The following is an 18,098-nucleotide window of genomic DNA, read 5'->3' on the forward strand; positions in this document are numbered from 1 at the left end:
AGGTGAAATTCCCTTGAGAACAGCAGAAGGAGTACTTGGTAAAGCAAGATAAACGGGACTAAGCCTGGGAAAGTGCTGATAAGACCCCCTTTGTGAACAGTGCGTGAACGGCAACTTTGTACCAATCATATAATTGTTTTAAGCGCGTGGACAAGTATAGTTATCCAATAGAATAGTCGCTGTTAGCGCGTGCTTTGCTTAGCATCTATATAAACCTGTTAAGTAATCTGAATAAAGGAGAACAACCATACTCATATTGAGATTCATCGTTACTCCGGGTCCGTCTCCCACTCCGACATCTGGTAGCAGAGGATGCACCGATGAAATCTCCGTGACTGCGGTAAGCAGCTAGAGGAGGGGAGTTGGGAAACCACGGCTGAGGGAAGCGCTGCCTGGAGCAAGAAGCAGGGCAGACGCCGGTGTGAGGTCGCTCCTCACCTCTCAGGCGCAGTGATGGAAACAGAAGCTGCGGCCACGTTGCTCACTGGAATCCTCTCTAAGAGAGGGATAGAAGCACCAGTGAAGCAGTTAATAAGGTTGATTAAATTGGGACAATGTTGGGGTCACTTTTCTGACACCTGCATGTTATTTTCCGTATCGGAATGGCGAGATTTTGGAGGAACAATGTGGCAGAAAACAATAGAGGGGGATAAAAAGGAAGAAAAGGAAATAAAGGCGGTTCGTGGACTCTGGAACACTGTCTTGGAAACTTTGAAAGCGATGAAGGCGGAGAGGGAAGTAGCTTGCGCTGCTGCCCAAATGTTAGGTCCGGGAGTGTCTAAAGATAAGCCCGAAATCAAACCGGGACCTATTGCGCGATTTTTTGGGCTGCCTGCCGTGAGAGGCGCGTCTGGAACTGTCTGTAAAAACGTTTCTGAACTGCGTGTTATGGCGGAATCAGTGCAGGAGCCAGAAAAGGCGGAAGTTCCAGTTAGCAGGGTTAATGCAAACTGTGAAGCGAATGCGGAAGTAGCTCCGCCAAAACCCCCTGGAGGGGCGGGAGCGACAAAACGTAACGACTTGGGCGGAGCAACCTGCCGACTTCCCCCTGCAGCTCCGCCCAGTGAACCACCCTCCGCGCCTCCGTTGCCGCCCTCAACCGCGTTCTATCCGCCTCTACCTCCCTCTACGGAATCCTCTGGAACTACCACACCACCTAGCGGGGAGGAGCTGCCACAATCCTCTGATGCCACTGCAAAAATGTTGCAAGCAGTTTTAAAACGTCTTGATACTCTGGAATTACAAACAAAAAGGAAAGGCGAAGCTGTGCCTCCATGTTTAATGAACCCTCCAGCACTCCCTAGAACCACACGCTGGAGTGGTGTCATCAAAGATGCAATTGTAGAAGGACAGTGGAAGCCTGTGGGGGGGGCTGAAGGCCCTATGACACTAGCGTTTCCAGTTGTGCAGAGAGACGGGCAAGGAAAGTGGGAGCCTCATGATTGGAAAATACTGCAACAAGCCCGAACCACCGTCTCAACATATGGATTAAAATCCGCGGCTACAAGACAAATTGTTAGTTGGATCTTTTCTGCCGACCTGATGTGTCCATATGATTGTCAAAACCTGATGAGACTGTTACTTACCCCAACACAGTATTTACTGTGGATGTCATCCTGGCAACAGCGAGCCATTAATGTTGCTGCTCAAAGACAAAGAGACGGGGACCCACTTCGTGGAATCACTGCGGATATGCTCGTAGGGCAAGGACCATACAGCGACTATCAAGTGCAGATAACTTTTCCAGCGAATATGCTACAATTGTCTGCTCAGCTAGCACTTGAGGCATTCCTTAGCCTACCGGGATCCAACGTTCCCTCCTTTAGTAATCTCCAACAAGGAGCAACCGAGAAATACAGTAATTTTGTAGATCGGCTCTGGGAAGCTATCATGAATCATCCTGATTTATCATAGAATTATGGCAGATGGATGTCACACATGTTCCCGAATTTGGTCGATTGAAATATTTGCATGTCACCATAGACACCTTTTCAAAAATGATATGGGCAACTGCGTTGCCTGGAGAAAAGGCGCATCATGTATGTAAACATTTGCTCGCTTGTTTTGCGGTGCTAGGTGTGCCTGAGCGTATCAAAACAGATAATGGGCCTGCTTATATTAGCCAAAAAGTTAGAGCATTTTTAGCAAAATGGGGAGTCAATCATATTACAGGGATCCCACACTCGCCTACTGGTCAAGGACTAGTGGAGCGCACGCATCAAATTTTGAAGGACTATCTAAATAAGCAAAAGGATATAGAGGTAGACCCTCAACAGAGGGTGCATCGTGTACTGTTTACACTGAACTTTCTCTGTCTTATGGGAGATAGAGAAGAACCGCCGGTAGTAATCCATCATCAGCACCTTAAATTTAATGATACAATGACACTACCACAATTTAAAGTAAATTACAAGGATCCTGCCTCTGGAATGTGGCTAGGGCCAGTCCCAGTTATATTTAATGGTCGAGGATATATGTGTGTTTCCACAGGTCACGGTCCAGTGTGGGTGCCGAGCAGAAACGTGAAGCCTGTTCTAACTCCTCATGGCTCATCCGACAAGCAAGATGAACCTACCCCTGATCATCGGGATAGTACTCCCGGTGGTGATGAGTCTTCACAAAATTGAGCCCAGAGAAAATATGTGGGTTACCTGGGCGAACAAAACAGGTCAACAAGCGTTTTGCCTCTCACTTGCGTCTGCTACAGAGCCTTTCCGGACGTGTCTACTAGGGGTACCAGGTTTTAAGGCAACTGACTTTAGTAGTTTTGCTACAAAAAACTGTAGTCGAGCTACCAATGTTAGTGGCTGCAGTGCCACACTCATCAATAGTCTAAATGTTACACTGCCGTGGGACCCCCAAGAGTTAAGCTTATTAGGATCAATGAGAATTGGCAATAAAACAAAAAATTGGACTCAAACTTGTTTTATATTTGGAGGACCCGCCTTTACTGGCACCAATTATTATAGAACATCTAACTGGATTGAATGGACAAATGTCACATCAAAAGAAAGGCGCTATAACGATTATTACGATCCAGCTGGTTATTGTGGGGACCAGGCGGCCCTAGGAGCCGAGACTAAGGGAGGAGTACCAATCTGGAACAATGGCACTCCTAAGGCCTTGCCTCCAGATGTCTTTTTAATATGTGGTGATAGAGCGTGGCAAGGAGTTCCACAGAACGTGTTTGGTGGGCCGTGCTATCTTGGAAAATTAACGTTATTAGCCCCAGATCAAAATTGGTGGAAAGATGTAAGAAATAAAACAATAGAAATCAAACATCGAACCAAACGAGAAATCACGGGTCTTTCCCCGGATTGTGATGATGAACTTGCCCTCCTCAGTACCACTGAGAGAGTGTTCCTGTCCCTGTTCATACCTGGGGGGGCAGCAGGACGAGCCCTGAAACAGGTTGGGCAATTAGCCTGTTGGGCTAAAAAACAAGCAAAAGTCACCACCCAGGTAATAGAAACACTATTAGAGGATCAAAATAGCTTACGCCACGCAATTTTGCAAAATAGAGCAGCAATTGATTTTTTATTATTAGCCCAAGGTCATGGTTGTGAGGATTTTGAAGGCATGTGTTGTATGAACCTGTCTGATCACAGTGAATCAATTCACAAACAACTACGATGGCTGAAAGAGCATGCCAACAAAATTCGACAAAATCAGGGGTTTTTTGATGAATGGTTAACCAGTTTGTTTGGGTCCTTACCATCATGGCTAAAGGGTTTGTTAGCTGAGGGATTACGACTTTTAATAATTTCGGTTATCATAGGTCTGTGTTTTTGCGTAGCATGTAGCTGTGTAAAAAAAGGCTTTTAGAACCATGATAAATCATGCCTGGATCGCTCAAAAACAAGAAGGGGGAATTGTGGAAGAATGGTTAAGTGAAAAAGGACACAGCTTAATTGATGTGAGCAATCCAGCCTTTGATGGGGCCTGGGAGCCAGAGATCAAGGTGAAATTCCCTTGAGAACAGCAGAAGGAGTACTTGGTAAAGCAAGATAAACGGGACTAAGCCTGGGAAAGTGCTGATAAGACCCCCTTTGTGAACAGTGCGTGAACGGCAACTTTGTACCAATCATATAATTGTTTTAAGCGCGTGGACAAGTATAGTTATCCAATAGAATAGTCGCTGTTAGCGCGTGCTTTGCTTAGCATCTATATAAACCTGTTAAGTAATCTGAATAAAGGAGAACGACCATACTCATATTGAGATTCATCGTTACTCCGGGTCCGTCTCCCACTCCGACAGTATATTTACTCATTCATTAACTAGCAACCATATATAAAAACACCCATAGCAAAATTAAATAAGGAAAGCAAAACAACCTCAAGTTGTAGGTTTATAAAAAATATCATAAAGAACATGTTGATTTAAACCTCTTTTAAAGGCTTTTTTTTATTCAAAGAACAATGGATATTTAAGATTTAACTACCACAGACATTCAACAGTTCTGGACTATGGACATTAATTCACAACTGACCACTAGATTTGTGATTATTAAAAATGTAGAACAAGAAAGCATATGTGTTTGAAGTATTGCTTACTACAAAAGGTTGTAGAAGCTGTAGAAATTGATGTCTGTGCTAGGAATACTAACCAGAGAGTTTTGAAGTCAAACTGACTTCAAAATTACCATTCTGGGCTTTAAATCAGGGTTCCCAATAAACCTGAATGGTGGACTTTACATATCAAAGCTTTTTAGCATTTTAATAGCAGAGGACTTTTTTACTTAATAAAACTATGAGCAGTGGCTAAGGGCCCACATCTGGACACACATACACTAAAAAAACTTTACTTGTGTAAGTGTATGAAGAACTGTGAATTACTCAGTGCTGTGCAATCTTCAACACTGGTTTGACTGAGAAAAGCTGACAGCTTATGGGATCCCAATATAACAAAATACCTTGGAGAAAGTTCAGTACTTTTTGTTGGGTAAGTTCAGTACAAGTTGGGCAAGTTCAGTACTTTGCATTAAAGATAGTTGTGAGGTAGCAAAAGATATGGTATTTCTACAGTTGTGATTAATATTACTGTGTAAGAATTCAGGTGAATAATCACATTTTGTATTTACCTTACAAAGCAGGGATGTCAGTGATGAAAATGAAAAATGGGTTTGCTCACAAAATCCTTTGTCTCTAGACCATAGCTATAAGTAGCTCACTATCTAGATTGAAAATGGTAATGCAGGGTAGTGTGTCCTATTTTTCCATGCTTGCAGTGAAGATACAATATGGAAAGTTATCCTTGATAATTACTAATGCACCGTACAGACACAATTGCACCATGTACTACATAAAGGAATCACTTGTGGTCTGCCTCCAAAACAAGTATTGGCAGTAGGGGGCCAACATGCAAGAAGGCAAAATGCTTTACAAGGAGGAAGGAGACTAGAAGAGTCGATGTACCCAAACACAAGGACCTTGATTCTTTTTGGAGTGATTTAAGTCCCCTTCCATCAGTTATAGTCCTTTGTCTCCAGAGCCTTATCACAAGCAGCATTACAGGAACTGAACAAAACAATACTGAGGCCCAAATAACCCTGTGAACTGTGCTGACATTTCCTCATCCTGTTGCTTGTTGCTGTGTTTGATCAGGTTATTCAGATTTAAAAAAAAGAACAACTCCATACAGAACAACAACAAACATTCCTGTTTTAAATAACATGTTCAACCCTTCCTGGTGTCTTTTCTCCCTTCTAGTATTACTGATACCTCACACCATGATGATAATGATGATGTGATATAAAAAACACAGTAGCACAAAACAAGAAGGACTTTCTCTAAAATGACAGCTTTCCAAATGAAAAATTTATGCTTTGCAAAGTTCTCAGCAGATTTATTTTTAAGTTAATTAGATCCTTCCTATTTGCATTCCCCCCTACCCCCTTGCCCAAATGTAAATTTTGGATAAATGGAGAATTACAAGTAAGAAACTTAACTCATATATGTATTTCAAGAAATGTTCCACATCTAAAAAGTTTGATTTTTCAGTAAAATAAATCAGCTGTCTACTCATTCACTTTTACTACTCAGAATTAGAGTAATAATTTTTTTCTTTTTTAGTGATATGTGAAGTTTTGAGGGTACAATTAAAAGTGTGAAATCAATCAAAAGCATCTATTTTTTTCATTCATTCACACTAGATATATAACATTCATGGTATTTCTTAACAGGACATTGCAACCATTGCTCATCTGAAAAGAAATTTAAAAATGTGGAAAGTCAGAAAAAAGGACCTTATGGAAGTCAGCTATTTTTGACAGTAAGACAGCTTCTGTGAAACAAAGCCAGAAATTGTTTACGATCTATGAGAAAAAAAAAATATCCTTGGGCTAAAATGTTTATTGGCACCTAGAAGTCTGAAGAGAGCAAGTCAGGCCTGTGGTTTTTTTGAGGGCACTTTTATCATCGCTTGCATTCTCAAAGAGATTTGTGAATGAATAGAGCTGTATTACTCAGCCTTCTATTCCACGCCTATTACTCTCCATTTTCCTTGGCAAGACTGAGAGCCAAGCTATTTTTAGTTAGGCAGTTTTCTATTTTTAGACAAATATCAGTTAAGAAACATTTGTTAGGAAAAAAAAAAAGAAGAAAAACACAAGAAGGGGAAGGAATGAAGCTTCCCATCTCATATTGTGAAGCAAGCCCTTCAACCTCTAACTCCAGGCATTTCAGCTGCTTCTAATCTTGGAAAGATAAAGAAAATTAAGAGTTAAAGGATTTAAAAATAAACCTACCCTCTGGCAAACAGACTAAAATGCAACAAGCTGTTACTATGTGAAACAGTGACTTTAAAACCAAAGAACATTCTCCGATGGGACTGGGATAAAACTTTGGAGCTATTAAGTTATAAGAATGTTTTACAGACATGTAAGATTTTTCCTGCTTCCCAGCCAGATATATCATTTTTTGGAGAAAGAAACAGTCATCTGTGAAATAGACCTAGCTCTAAGAAATACATATTTAAGTTCCCAGTCTGACAAAGAAAGGAATCACGAACAGAGTTTGAAACACACTTATATTCTGCACATATTCTTCACCTTTGTTCTCACAGTATTTTTATAACAATCTGGCCCAAACATTTTCTAAGATATTATTTTAAAAATTATTGCTAAGAACAGAAGAATAAAAAAAATAAAGTGGGACCCTGACCAAATAGTAAGGATTGATCCTCAATCAATATAAACCAGGAAGTCAAGAACTTTCTCAAAATATACCCCAAAGCAGCTTTTGCTCTAAGTGCAGATGAACTGAATTTGTCTCCATTCAACTTTTCTCTGTCCCTATTCTCTTCTTCCAGATCATGGAAAAATAAGCTATCAGGTGAGCTACTTCACTTTCATTTGAGACACATTAAGATTACAAAATATGTTTTATGCCAACCAAATCCTTGTTGAAGATAAATCATAGTAAAAAACTGGCCCTTTTTGGAGAGAGAACAAAACAAAGCAATTCATTATGCAACTTTCCCTTAGCTGTATTTTTCACATACTGGATTAATTTGAAATATTTTCAAAATAAAAAATGGTGTCAAAATTTGATCATCTACTTTTCTTCTTATAGGCTGTAAGGCATAAAAAGTCTATCAGGTGCACAACAGCAGGATGCTGTAGATTTATCAAGGAGAGCTTAAAAAACAGCCTGCGGATAAAAAGATAGAGTCAAAATCTCATGTGAATAAGTGGGAGGAAAGGAATAAATTGTTATCTATCTACTGGATATAGTAAAGGGATTAATTTGTACAGTCCCACTGACGGGGACAGCAGTCTCATTGAGGGACTACTTTAGACAGAACAGAATTGCCTTCCACAATTTTCCAGCTTTGAAGGTTTTTTTGAGGTCTTGTAATAGCCAATATTTACTTAAAGCCCACATTTATGGAATAATGAGATTACTTAAGAACATCAGCTTTTGTTTTAAAAGGTGTATTTCTAAATTATTTGCTTGAAAAAATGAAATTAAGATTGATAAAATGGAGAGTTTTAAAAATATTTCTGAAAATGGGATTTCCCCCCTCCCCCCCAAAGATCTTTTTCTACTAACCATGGTTAGGAAAAATATAGGAAAAGTTCACATGAGGATATTAGGTTACAAACACATCTTCTAAAGGCTCAAAACTCAGAAGACAAACAAAGGAAGACCAAAGGAATATTACAGAAATCCTCAAGATCTTGAAGCCAATACTATGATTCTGTCATATATGAGGTTAGCAATAATGGTTTGGCTAATATTTATTAAAAATGAAACAAGAATCAAACATTTAAAAAGCCTAAATCATCATGCAAACAAAAGTCTTTGTCATGTTGATCCTGGCCAATCATCCCCTAGTCTGTGGAAACTGATAACAGTAACTTTTTTTTTAACAAGTTGGTCTCCAATTGATTTACAAAGGAAATCAATATTGCTTTCCCTATTTTACAGGCAAGGAAACTGAAGCATTAGGAGGAGATGTGACTTGTCCAAGGTCACACAACAGCATTTGGCAAAGCTATTAATAAAATCTAAGTCTCATGAGTCCTAGTCCAGGACACTATCCAATAGACTGTACTGTCTTCAGATCATGCTGAATAACCTTTCTTACATACAGGCTTACTTTCTATAATGTCCCAGATCTTCAGCCCACGGTATTTGAAATAATTCCGCTGATTTTAACAGCTGAAGAGCTGGCTTGATGTGTATTTCACAGCTTGTTTATATGCAGTATTATGTTATGATGACAAGAGAAGAAAATACTCTTATTACATTAAACAAACTACAACAGTTGCCTTACTTTGTCTAAAAGGAGTACATTTAGATAGTTATGGGGCTTATGTACTACAAATATGCAGATCTTAATTGATATGAAGAGGCTTTCAGAATCTAATTAACCTCCCAGCTAGTCATTAGCTCTGTGACCTTTAGAAATAATTGACAGAAGGAAATTTTCCCCCCTTCATCTCATTCAAAACTGCAAAAAGCATAATGCACTTACTTGTCAGTCATACAAGTCATACAGTCATACAAACTCCAACATTTATTCTTGTTCTCTATTTCCTCATTTCCATAAGAAACTTCTTGCCTAGTCCTATACAACTGTGCTGATAATGTTAAATGAGACCCATAAGATAAGTTTTTTTCTATTAAAGCAGATAGTAACTGAAGGTATTGACACACTTCTAAGGAAAGAATGGAACTATAGTTGTGAAAACAACTACTTCTGCACAAAAAAACCTGTGTACTAAATGCCACAGGAGTTTGTAATGAGAGAAAATCTAATCCCATTTTAATGTAAAGAATTGCAAATCTTCTAGCAATTACATGGCAGAATTTAAAATGACAGCTGCTGAATGTATTGGTATTTACATAGAGAATTGGGAAGTTAGCATAAAGATGAATATAATATTTTTTCTCAGTGTCCGAGGGTATAGCAAGTACACTCTACACAGGTTCTGTTATTCCTTAAAATAAGCTACTATATTCCAATATATTCAGTTTACATGGCAAGGTTTTGGTAGCGGGGGGGCTGCAGGGGTAGCTTCTGTGAGAAGATGCCAGAAGCTTCCCCCATGTCTGATAGAGCCAGTGCTAGCTGGCTCCAAGATGGACCCACCGCTGGCCAAAGCTGAGCCAATCAGCAACGGTGGTAGCGCCTCTGTGATAACATATTCAAGAAGGGGAAAAAAACCTGCTCCTCTCTTCTGCCAGAAGAGAGGACTGAGAACATGTGAGAGAAACAACTCTGCAGACACCAAGGTCAGTGAAGAAGGAGGGGGAGGAAGTGCTCCAGGTGCTGGAGCAGAGATTCCCCTGCAGCCTGTGGTGAAGACCATGGTGAGGCAGGTTGTCCTCCTGCAGCCCATGGAGGTCCATGGTGGAGCAGATATCCACCTGCAGCCCTTGGAGGACCCCACGCCAGAACAGGCGGATGTGCCCTGAAGGAAGCTGCAGCCTGTGGAGAGGAGCCCACATAGGAGCAGTCTGTTCCTGAAGGACTGCACCCCGTGGAAAGGACCCATGCTGGAGCAGTTCGTGAAGAACTGCAGCCTGTGGGAAGGACCCCACACTGGAGCAGGGGAAGAGTGTGAGTAGGAAGGAGCAGGAGAGACAAAGTGTTATGAACTGACCACAACCCACATTCCCCTTCCCCTTGGGCTGCTGGGGTGGGGGGGAGGGGGAGGTAGAAGAGTCAGGAATTAAGTTTGAGCCTGGGAAGAAGGGAGGGGTGGGGGGAAGGTATTTTTTTTTGTTGTTCTTATTTCTCATTATCCTACTCTGTCTAATTGGCAATAAATTAAATTAATTTCCCCAAGTCAAGTCTGTTTTGTCCGTGATGGTAATTGTTGAGTGATCTCCCTGTCCTTATCTTGACCCATGAGCCTTTCGTCATATTTTCTCCCTGTGTCCAGTTGAGGAGGGGGAGTGACAGAGTGGCTTGGTGGGCACCTGGCAGCTAGCCAAGGTCAACCCACCAACATGTGCTTTTTAACTGAAGCATAGGTGAATGCAAGACTGTGGAGTGAGTGGTTTGGTGGGTAAGGACATAAAGACTTCAGTTTTAGGAATCCAGTTAACTCTAAACAGAAGTCTCAGAATGAATCTTTTTTTGCAGAACTAAGACATATCATAAAACCTCCACACAGATTTCGGTGAAACTTAGAATAATTGTCACTGTTGCTTAGAATAGACAAACTTGAGTGTTGAATGCAAATTTTTTCTCCTTCAAGAGTGTGCATTGATTTTTAGTCACCAGTGGATGCTATAAGTGTATTTACTGGCTAATAGCTGAAACAGGTTAATCTGGTAGATAATTTTTATGAGCTGAAGAACTCAGAAATGCCAAACTGCATGTTGATCAATTTCATTTTGAATAAGACATCTGGAAAAGACAATTTCATGTGCATCACTGGGATAATCAGAAATATATACCTATATATTGGATAGGACCAAGATAGCTTTGCTTGACTTGCAATAATACAAGTATTAAAATTAAAGTCATTTTCCCTTGAAAAAAGAGTGTAATACTTATTAGATGCATGATACTTGGTGTCTTCTGCTACTTCAAATAATAAATTGTGGCCTGAAGGCTCATTCCTTCAGAAATGCTAAATATAATTCAGCTCAGTAAATAAACTGAAAATGCCCGATTAATAAAATTAACAATTTTAACTAAACCTACATGAAAATTCATGTAATCTTTACATTTGAATAGCAGTGGTTTAATTTGAAAGTAATTAACTACATATTAGGGATCTACACTTTTGATTTTCTTTAAATATAGGTTGTTCAAAGAAGTTATATCACATTCTAATGACCACAGTAAAAAAAAGTAACTAAATAGTTAATATTATGCAGAATGTGAACAGAAATTGAATTCTAAATTAAAGACCTTTATATGGTTGACAGTTTTTTTTCAAATTTTTATAAGGCCACCTAAAAATGTTTTCTTTTGTTGATTCTATGCAGAAATCTGTGAGCACAGCTATCCCCTTTTCTTCTGCTGAAATATAGTTATATAGTTGAAAGTAATTTGGTTGAAAATGATCAGATTTAATAACACTGATCCTCAGCTGCTGTTGATTGCTCTGGAAGAACAAGATTAAAAACTTGTAAGTGTGAAATGTAGCTGTCTGAAAGCAGAAAAAACAGACTCCTTACAAGGAAAATATGTGTAATGTAGTCAGTTTAACTGATCAATTTAAATATTTAAATGTGTAGCAGATTTATATTCAGTACCTAAAAATATATCCAAACTACAAGAGCCAAGCCATCTCTCAGATTGCATACTTTTGTGGGCTTTATTTCCCTATTATACTAGTAATTGTGATGTTAATTATCAAGTAAAGGCATGATAATTACATGTCTTTTTTGCTAATATGGGACTCTTGTTCAAAACCTACACTCTGCACAAGTACTCCTTTAATCCTGAAACAGTACTGGCTTTGGTGTGTGTAATGGGAGTCTTATGGACGAGATTGTATTTAGGGAGTTAGTGATCTTGAGCAGCCCGAGTCTGCTCTATTGGGCCTTGTACTTAAGGCTTGAGTAGCCCCTACATTAGCATGAGTAGCTGCTGTAAGGAAACCTGCCAAAACACCTTGTGTCGACCTGTGCTGTGTGCTGGTGGGTGTTATGACAGAGATACCGTTCCAACCTGTCAGGAGAAGATATATGATTATGTTTGTTACACAAAATAAAAGGCATGGGAGAGAGGAGGAACCTCTCCACAGATGGGATTTGTGCAGCGTACTGGGGGAAAAATCCACCCAGGGTCTGTCCGATGCTGCATGAAAGCAGGGTTCCAGTATCTGAAGGGACTTAAAATTTAATCACTATCTATATTCCTCTTTGTACTCTATCTCATTAAAACAGCTATTTTATTAAGCCATTTGTTGTCGTGCTTTTCTTATTGAGATACGGAAATAACCCTGAGATCTCTCTCTCTCTCTCTCTCTCTCTCCCCCTCTCTCCCCCCCGCCCTGGTGCAGAACAGTGTGACTTAAGTATTTTGCATTACAGGCAGAATATTGAAAGCTGTAACAAAAAAATAATCAAATGACTTCATTCAGATTTGACAATACATATGGAAAAACATATAAAATGCACTTCATTTAACCTTTTCTGCTTATTGTTAATTACTCAAAATAAATAATATTAATTTCAGTTACCTACTTTTATTTGGCTGCTTTTACAGGAGTAAAAAGAAATGCACACTGAATTTTGAGTGTACCCACAAAATTACACATCTGCTTGCAAAATTGCCTATCAGCCTGACCAAATTAGGCCACTGTTCATGCAGGAAAGGGATTTTGCAGGTACAGTGTTCTTTCTTAAAAATCTCAAAGTTACAACAAATAGATATTATTTAAAACTTTAGATTTTCACTCAAGTTTCTTGAAAAATCATAGTCCTCATGATCAAAAGTCTTCATTCATGTTATAAGCATATTATAAATCCCTTACCAGTCACCTACTCACCCATTCCCACAAGAAAGCCTTCAGGAAAGAATAAAAATATCACAGGAAGCTTTTCCTGTTAAGAATATTCAGGCTATGTACCACTAAAAGAGGACAGGGGATCATTTTGGGGACAGAATTTGTATTCTACAGAACAGAATATGGGCTGACCAGAGGTAACAGAGCTAAACATATTGGTAGCATTTATGAGCAAATTCGCATTGATTTCTATATCTTTAAGACAGGACCTCATCCTTCCAATGCTTTTTAAAATTATACCATTAGATGCCTAATCTTAGGTGCTTTGAAACAATTTTTAAATATTGCTCTGAGTGTTTTGCTATTACAACAAGATCTTAATTGAGTACCTCTGTCTCAGAGCAAACTCAAAAAAGAATCCTCACAAAATATAAAATCTTACCTCAAAAATATCCAAATTTGTTCGACTTTCATGTGGCTCATTGTACTCCGTATATTTCAGCAACACTTTGTCCATATCAGTGCTGGCATACTGAAACAGTTTGTTGGTGCTGTTGAAGATGATTAGAGAAATCTCACAGTCACATAAGACACTAAGCTCATAAGCCTTCTTCATTAACCCAAATTTCCTCTTCATAAATGTCACCTGGAAAAAAAAAAGAAAAAAGGTCCACATAACATGTGACTGCTGTAGTCTTTGAGTTGAACAACTTTAGAAGAGCATAAATAAATAAAGATCCAAAATAGAATATAAGTATCCATGTGGATGTGTTATGTAACTGAGGAAATATATGTAATTCTCATTGCACAAAACTCAAGCTACAAATAAATAGTATGGGACATAGTAGCACTATGTAGTGTTGATGCTACTTTTGCCCTTCTTAAACACTCTGTTTATACTGCATACATCTTTCCCATCAATATTTTAAAACTGCACCTTAGTGTAAAAGAGATATGGTGTTCATACAAAAACACAATAGTTTTGAAGAAATATCTAGTTGTTACTGGATCTGGCTGGGATGGAGTTCACTTTCTTCATAGCATCCCGTATGGTGCTGTGCTTTGCATTTGTGGCTAAAACAGTGTTGATAACACACCAATGTTTTGGCTATTGCTGAACGGTGCTTGCACAGTGTTAAGGCTTTCTCTCTTCCCCCCCTACCCTCAGCCAGTAGGCTGGGGCTGGACAAGCGGTTGGGAGGGGACACAGCCAGGACAGCTGATCCGAACTGACCAAAGGGATATTCCATACCATATGACATCGTGCTCAGCAACAAAAGCTCAGGGAAAGGAGGAGGAAGCGGGGACATTAATGTATTTGGCTGCTGGGTATTTGGCTGCTGGCCAGGGTCAACCCACCACACTAGTGTTAGCAATTCAAATACATCTTATTTAACACTCAAGTTCTCATGTGAGAAATGAGAAATAAAGCAAGAATGAAGAACAAACACTAGATGGCCAGCAACAAATATCATCTTTGAAATAAGGTCTTACCATGTCAAAGTAGATGCTTAGAAATATGAACTGTCAGTTTTTAGTACGTGACTCTGGTCATATTATATAGGTAAAAATAGGGATGTGCTTAGAAATTCTCAGTAAATCAACTATTGCCCTAAAACTTTATGCAAATCCTAAGCAGTATGTACATAATTATCATTTTCCAAAGGGACTGTTTTGACAAAGACCTGCACATCAAATAAATGCAGGGTTTTTTTTAATTTCTGCACTAGCTTACAAGTTCCAATAAGATATGTAGCTTAGAGTAAGAAAACAGCATGAGATGTTTAAGCTAATTGTATGATTGAATTTGTTTCTTCTTCTTCTGTTTCTTCCTATATGCAATTTCCACTAAGTGTATACAATGACTGTGGGGTTTTTACATCTTTGTTCTTCTCCAGGAATTTTCAGTGACAAGATTTTTAAAGAAAAATATGGCTGCTGAGAGCAGCCCTGCAGAGAAGGACTTGGGGATATTGGTGGATGAAAAATTGGACATGTGCCGGCAATGTGCGCTTGCAGCCCAGAAAGCCAATCGTATCCTGGGCTGCATAAAAGGAGTGTGCCCAGCAGGTCGAGGGAGGTGATTCTGCCCCTCTACTCTGCTCTTGTGAGACCCCACGTGGAGTACTGCATCCAGCTCTGGGGTCCCTAGTACAAGAAAGACATGGACCTGTTGGAGCGGGTCCAGAGGAGGGCCACAAAAATGATCAGAGGGCTGGAACACCTTTCCTATGAGGAAAGGCTGAGAGAGTTGGGGTTGTTCAGCCTGGAGAAGAGAAGCCTCCTGGGAGACCTTATTGCGGCCTTTCAATACTTAAAGGGGGCTTATAAGAAAGATGGAGAGAGACTTTTTACCAGGGCCTGTAGTGACAGGACAAGGAGCAATGGAGCAATGGTTTTAAACTGAAAGAAGGTAGTTTTAGATTGGATATAAGGAAGACATTTTTTTCTGTGAGGGTGGTGAGACACTGGAACAGGTTGCTCAGAGAAGTTGTGGCTGCCCCATCATTGGAAGTGTTCAAGGTCAGGTTGGATGGGTTTTCTGAGCAACCTGATCTAGTGAAAGATGTCCCTACCCATGGCAGGGGGTTGGAACTAGATGATCTTTAAAGGTCCCTTTGAACCCAAACCATTTTATGATTCTATGATTAAATGAAAGGTCCTTTAAAGAGCAGCGAAGGAACCTTCAGCAGCCTCCTTCCATGTTCTTATAACCCTTCAGCATAACTTACAGGTATGAGACAATAGTGATACATTCTGGTAAAAGAACTATTGTCCTGGAAAGCCTGAAGCATAATGAGCTACAACTTGCTGAATAGTCCAGATAAAGAAGAGTTAGCTATATATTTTCTATTATATAGCTATATATTTTCTATTATATAGCTATATTATTTTCTATTATATATCGTATTAATTATAGTTATAACAAATAAAATGTTCATGATTAATCTGTATAAAAAAGGCTTTGTACTTCTTTGTTATGCCCTGTTTTTAGTATATTAGTACATAAATAACTGGTCAAAAACTTAAAATAGCAATATAATTTAGTTTTCCCAAATCCTAAAATGACGGTGGATCTTCAATATTAATTTTTTTCTTCTTGAGTTAAGAGGAGGGATAATTTGAAAATGTGTTAATTAACAGATGATATAGCAACTCAGAAATTAGTAGGTTAGGCAGTATCAAGTATGCTTCACACTTTAACTTATAAATTAAGATCTAAAGAACAGATAGGGATGCAAGAATAATAATGGTGAATCTCTGCTATTTCATTTCCTTTAGTTGAATCAGACAGATAAGATTAAATCCATTATTTATAGATGTATATATATGTACATGTTCTAGGCAAAGACATCACATTAATGAAAAAAAATCATATCTCAATCAAAACCACACTGGCTAATACAGTATACAAGATAGTGGACTTTTTTCTTTATCCTATTGCTGTTTCTGGCAGGTATAAATAGATGTTTAGGATAAAAACCATGTTTACTAGTTCTGTGCAGCTAAAATGTTTGTAAGGTAAAAGTCAAAGAATATTTCATCCCCTGCTGAGCAAATGGTCAGGAAGCACATTTGTCTGCATTTCCTTTCATAACAGGAAGTATGTAACTTCTTCCTCTCCACAGTGGCTTCAGTTCTGTTTCCCACCTCCAGTTCTTTCTCCCCCAGGGTTTTCCAATCCATTCCTTGCAAGAAAGCAAGGCTGTGCCTGTGTCTGCATTAGTTTTCAGCTCTACTGTGTTGGGAGATGGCTTCTTTAATATTGCAGTCTCTTTACTTAGGCTTCTTGCTCACACTTCAAATTAAAAGTAATTTGACCTAAAACTTTACCTTACACTAATTCACTCTAAATTATGCTCAAAACATACATTTGTAATACAAACACACTTAACTACATTCTAGAAATTCATGACTTAGTTTAGCATCTCTCTTAAAACTTTACCTCTGAGGTAGTCTGGCACAACATGAAAAGTGCTATCAGGGCTGTGCAGGTCACTACAATTTGGGAGTCATGAAAACTTGGGGTGTATTCTTTGCTTACATAAACCTAACTTTTCTTCTGAAAAAAATAGGACTAGGGCCTAACTGTAATGATACATTCCAAGGATATTTCTTCCTATGTGCAATGTAATGTAAACAAGAGGGGGAATTCAAATATATGTAAAAGATAAAGAGAATATTATATTTAAGACAAAGGTTCATTGGACAGAATGATGCTTAGTTGCACAGTTAAGCATATATGTTTTCATGTAAAAAGAATTCTTTGGGGGGAAAAAAAAATCCTAAAAGATCTTGAATAAAATCAAGACACCCCATGAAGGAAGACTGGAAATATCAGGAAACTGATGGAAAAAAGTTTCTTCTGTAACTTGCATTCATTTTAGCGCTAATATGCAAGGCTCTCTTCTGTTTCTACAGGGGAGGTTCTGAATCAGCCAATAATCTTTTACTCTTTCTTTTTAAATAGAGCTGAAGCATAGATAAAAATAGATGCACAAGCCTGAAATTAGTTTTGAAGCTAGCAGAATTAGCTAGAACAAATCTAGGTCTTTCTGCAAATGGTCATTTCCTTCCAGGATATTCTTCCCCTGCCTCATAACCTCACTGTACTTATATACTTTAATTCATTCTCTGTTGAGCTAACTGCAGCAAGTCTTGTTTTATACCTCTACAGATTTGCTGGAATCAAAGAATGATAAAAAGTTTAACACATGAAAAAGTTAAGCATCGAATGTTTATTACTGTAATAGCCCATAGAATTAGAGAGACATGCTATTTGAAAAGGGTGTCTTAATATTTAAGTGTCTTAATATTGAAGTATACACTTCCTATGGTATTTAATAACACTTAAGCCCCCGGCAGCTCATTACAAATTGAAAGATGTTGCAAACAAAGTGTGCAGTCATTAGCTAAGCTCAGCTCAGTTTAAATTGGGAATCTCCCAACAGCATGCATCACAAGCAAGAAAAAAATGCAGAACTAATGAACAAGACAATCAGAGGGATAAAAAATGGTGGCTTGCCATGTAAGACCAGATCTTTCTTGATAATAACTAGAAATATCAGCATATTAAAAGTAAGAGCATGTTCCAAACCTGATATTAGAATGTTGTTGGGTCAATATGCCCTCTTCCTGAGTCAATGTGCCTCTGAATTTAGCTCACAGACCATGGAT

The 18,098-nt window shown here is 38.8% G+C and overlaps 1 protein-coding gene across 11 annotated transcripts in view; it reads right to left on the reverse strand.

The window, feature by feature from the left end:
* Nucleotides 1-18,098, reverse strand: part of LOC142402917 (myocyte-specific enhancer factor 2C-like) — a 96,795-nt gene that overhangs the window by 74,387 nt on the left and 4,310 nt on the right. For 9 of the 11 annotated variants that reach the window (XM_075488891.1, XM_075488892.1, XM_075488889.1 and 6 more), the window contains exon 2: nt 13,363-13,566. In XM_075488891.1, coding sequence (XP_075345006.1) covers nt 13,363-13,566 — 204 coding nt within the window. Of the gene's footprint in view, nt 1-12,412; nt 12,414-13,362; nt 13,567-18,098 lie in introns of all 11 variants that reach the window. The other 2 variants (XM_075488890.1, XM_075488885.1) reach the window with 1 other exon arrangement.

This window comes from Mycteria americana (assembly GCF_035582795.1).
Source record: "Mycteria americana isolate JAX WOST 10 ecotype Jacksonville Zoo and Gardens chromosome Z unlocalized genomic scaffold, USCA_MyAme_1.0 Scaffold_18, whole genome shotgun sequence".
NCBI lineage: Eukaryota > Metazoa > Chordata > Aves > Ciconiiformes > Ciconiidae > Mycteria > Mycteria americana.